General features: G+C 44.5%; 1 protein-coding gene across 1 annotated transcript in view; it reads right to left on the reverse strand.

Moving 5' to 3' along the window:
- ZCCHC10 (zinc finger, CCHC domain containing 10) overlaps nucleotides 1-3,316 on the reverse strand; it is a 6,005-nt gene that overhangs the window by 192 nt on the left and 2,497 nt on the right. The window contains 1 exon segment of the mRNA XM_010016037.1: nucleotides 1-90. This exon segment is cut by the window's left edge and continues 13 nt beyond it. Within this exon segment, the coding sequence (XP_010014339.1) occupies nucleotides 1-90 (90 nt within the window).

The raw sequence follows: 3,316 nt of genomic DNA on the forward strand, positions 1-3,316 counted from the left end.
GAGGAGGTAGAAGAATCCTCACTGTCTGATGAGGAATCGCTAGCTGAGCTGGCGCTGCTGCTGCTGCTGGAACTGGTCACACTTTTAGATCTGAAAGAAGCAAATACACAGATGAGAACAGGCCTGCTGGAGACAGCAGCATTACACAGGGTTCCTTAGACTGGGTTGTAACCCAAAGATCAGTCATTTGGCCTGAAAATTTCCAGGCCTGACAATCTAAGACAAATTCCATGCCTCCCCTTCCCCTTTTTCCATGACACCACATGCATGAATTAAGCCAGAACAGGACTACACAAAAAGGTGAAGTTTGAAAGCTGGCAAGGATCTTGTTGATAGTACTGAGGAGTGTCTTCACTGACTTGGCTAGAGAAGGCAGAGGCTGCAGAGGAAGTATGAAAAGTCCTCAACTACTGAAGCCTCAGGGAAAAGCTAACAAAGATCCATCCCCGAGCACCCCAGAGCAAGGAGGAGACTTTGCCGGTGTGAAAGTTGGTGGAAGTTTTGTCAGTGACTTCACAAATGTCAAAACTGTCCTCAACAGAAACTGTTCTTGGATTACTCCTGGCGAAAGAACCCAAAGTACCTGTCACTACAGGATCCTTGTGTTTAAGGTGGAGGAGAAGGGGTGGAAACAATCCAAGATAGACAGAATTATGAACACAGCAACAGGATTTCTGTATCCTCTGCAATTCTTTTTTCCAAGCTTAGCCCTTACTGAGGCTGTTGTTCTCAAGATCAACATCTCTAAGGAAGGAAATACAAATTCCAAGAAGGTACAGTTAAATTTTCCTACTGATCATTCTCCAAGCTAAGTATAAAGGTACTAACTCACCTCTCTTCCTGCCAAGCCAGCCAAAGAGCCTGCAAAAGTGCTTGATATAATAATGCAGAGTCTTGTTTCCATTAGAAAATTAATGGAGTAGTTTTTATCAGAGAGTTTGGATAAATATTACAACTCAGGAAATGCCTGTGCTAAGGCTCTTAGCGAAAGAGTGATGTTGCTTTCATCACATCAGCTGACAACTCCAGACACGTGTGTGACGCTGGGGACCACTGGAGTCTTTACAATGCATCCGCAACGTTATCTCTGTGTGTGCAGACACCATGGCTGCTTATGAAGGATAAAGCCATAATCTGCTTAAATACAGACTTATTCTTTGTGAAAACATAGTCTTAAGATGAAGAAACAAAAAGTAAGTGGGACCAGTAGTTCCAATCCACAGAGTTCCATTAGATGTGGAAACCCATTTATATGGGCAAGAGTCTTTCAGGGAATCCTCCTTCTTTTCCTGAGCACCTTTCACAGAATCCACAGCTGCAGACCATAGACCTCCAATATTTTGGTTGGAATCTGAAACATTAGGATTTAACACTAAACACTGCTTCTCCTGGAGAAAAGCAGGAGCTGGAGCTATGAGGGAAGAAACAAGCAGATATACTTGTTTTCAGGTGATGCAATATGTGGCCTGTTGGTAGTCACAGGAGGAGGATGGAGATGGGAGCAAGTAAAATTCACCTACTTGCCCTTGTCCCAGGCAGGTAATGTAACATTCCAGATGCTATAGATTGGCAGATCTGAGATTTAGGGTCTATTACACCACTGCAGAAGTCCAACGTTCCCCCAGCAGACAGGGATTCATTCTCCTCCAAGCAAGTTTAAGTAGTAGTATCTCATATGATCCCATGCACCAGCTGTGGAACAACTGCCACCCCTTGTAACACACACCATCACCCTTTCTGTCCTTCCTCATCCTGTTGCCTTCATCTAACAACCCCAGGTGACTTTAAACATAGATCACATCCACCATTTGGGGGACAACCACAGCTGGGTACCTGAAGAAACAGGTGAATTAAGGCATGAGTTACCCTTCAGACAGGCACATTTCTGTGTGGTCCAAGCCTGAAGTGGGCTTCCAGGTAGTAACCAAAGAGTATGGGAACCGTGGAGCCAAGAGGCACCCAGGAGACAGCTCCGCGTCACCTGAGGTCACAAGATTGTACAAGAGCTCTTTTGCAGATCCTGTTTTTCTGGTTAAGCCTGTAGCTTACTTATTACTGTTTATATCAAAACAGACACTAAGCAAAAGGTTAGTGCTCACCAGTGCTGCCAGAGCCCCAGCTTCTGCTTCTTCACTTTAAATCTGAAACTTACACACTCAGGGCTGACCCTTTGCTGAGTTTTCCATATTTAATTCTTCCTGTATCATCATAAAATATTTAAATAGCAAACTACCTGGAAAGGAGTTTATACGGATGGGTTTGGTGCTTGCATAAAAACAGGGGAACAATGTGAACAATAGAAGAGTTTTAAAGTTTTAAGGAAAAAGTAACAAATCACCCCCTCAGCCATAAATCCTTTTGCTCTTTTCATTCCTGCATTGCTTTAGAGCTCCAATACTCTAAAAATCCTTGTGCCAATGCAGCCTGTGAGAAGGCTGAGGCAGGAAGGGCTCTGAGCTACGCTGGTTAGGAACCAGTTAATTTCTGAGCTCCCTGGTCCTGAGTAACTCCAATACATGGACACTACTGAGAAAGGAGCCTTCGGTGAAACAGACTCTGACAGCAGCACCACAGCACTCACCACGAAGCATTCCAATGAAGCCACATTCCACCTGAGAGCCTAAAATAAAGGTGTGTTTAAAACAGCTGCTGCAGCTTGTTTAATGACTGCCTCACAAAGCAAGAGGCTTTAAATATCTGCCAAAACCTGGGTTTAGATCAGATTCAGAGACAGAGAACAGTCAGCTCAATGCAAAGAGGCTGCTGCTGTACAGGCATCCCCCAGAAGCAAACCTCCCAACATGATCAGCACATGTATTACAGCAGGGTTCAGCTGGTCCCAAACAGTTCTGCCAACAAAGGCAGCAGCAACTTCCCAAGGAAGCATTAAAACAAAGTGAAGTAGAAATAACGTTGAAAAGTTCTCGGCTCAAATGGGTTTGGTGTTCTTGTTGTCTCATTCTCTGGACAAAGCTTCAGAGAGGGACAGCTGCTATGAGAAGGGAATGAAAGCCAAAGGAAGAACAAGCTGGGGAGGCGGACTGATGGCAGGCTAGCAAGCAGTGTGCCATTCTCACACAGGTGTTTAAAACACACTTGAACTTTGAGGCAGAAATAGGAAGATCTTTACTATTAAAGCAAGATCACCTAGAGACAGGACAATCAGCAGGGAGAAGAGCAGAGGACAAAGAACTTAAGGAGTTTTTGGATAGGGAAGAGCAAATGCCTGTCCAAATGCCTGTCACAGGCCAAAAGCAGGAAAATCAAACCTGTGTTTGCAACATGGACTTTCCCCACACAGCCCTTGTCCATTCCT

Source organism: Nestor notabilis, unplaced genomic scaffold (assembly GCF_000696875.1).
Source record: "Nestor notabilis isolate BGI_N333 unplaced genomic scaffold, ASM69687v1 scaffold21236, whole genome shotgun sequence".
NCBI lineage: Eukaryota > Metazoa > Chordata > Aves > Psittaciformes > Psittacidae > Nestor > Nestor notabilis.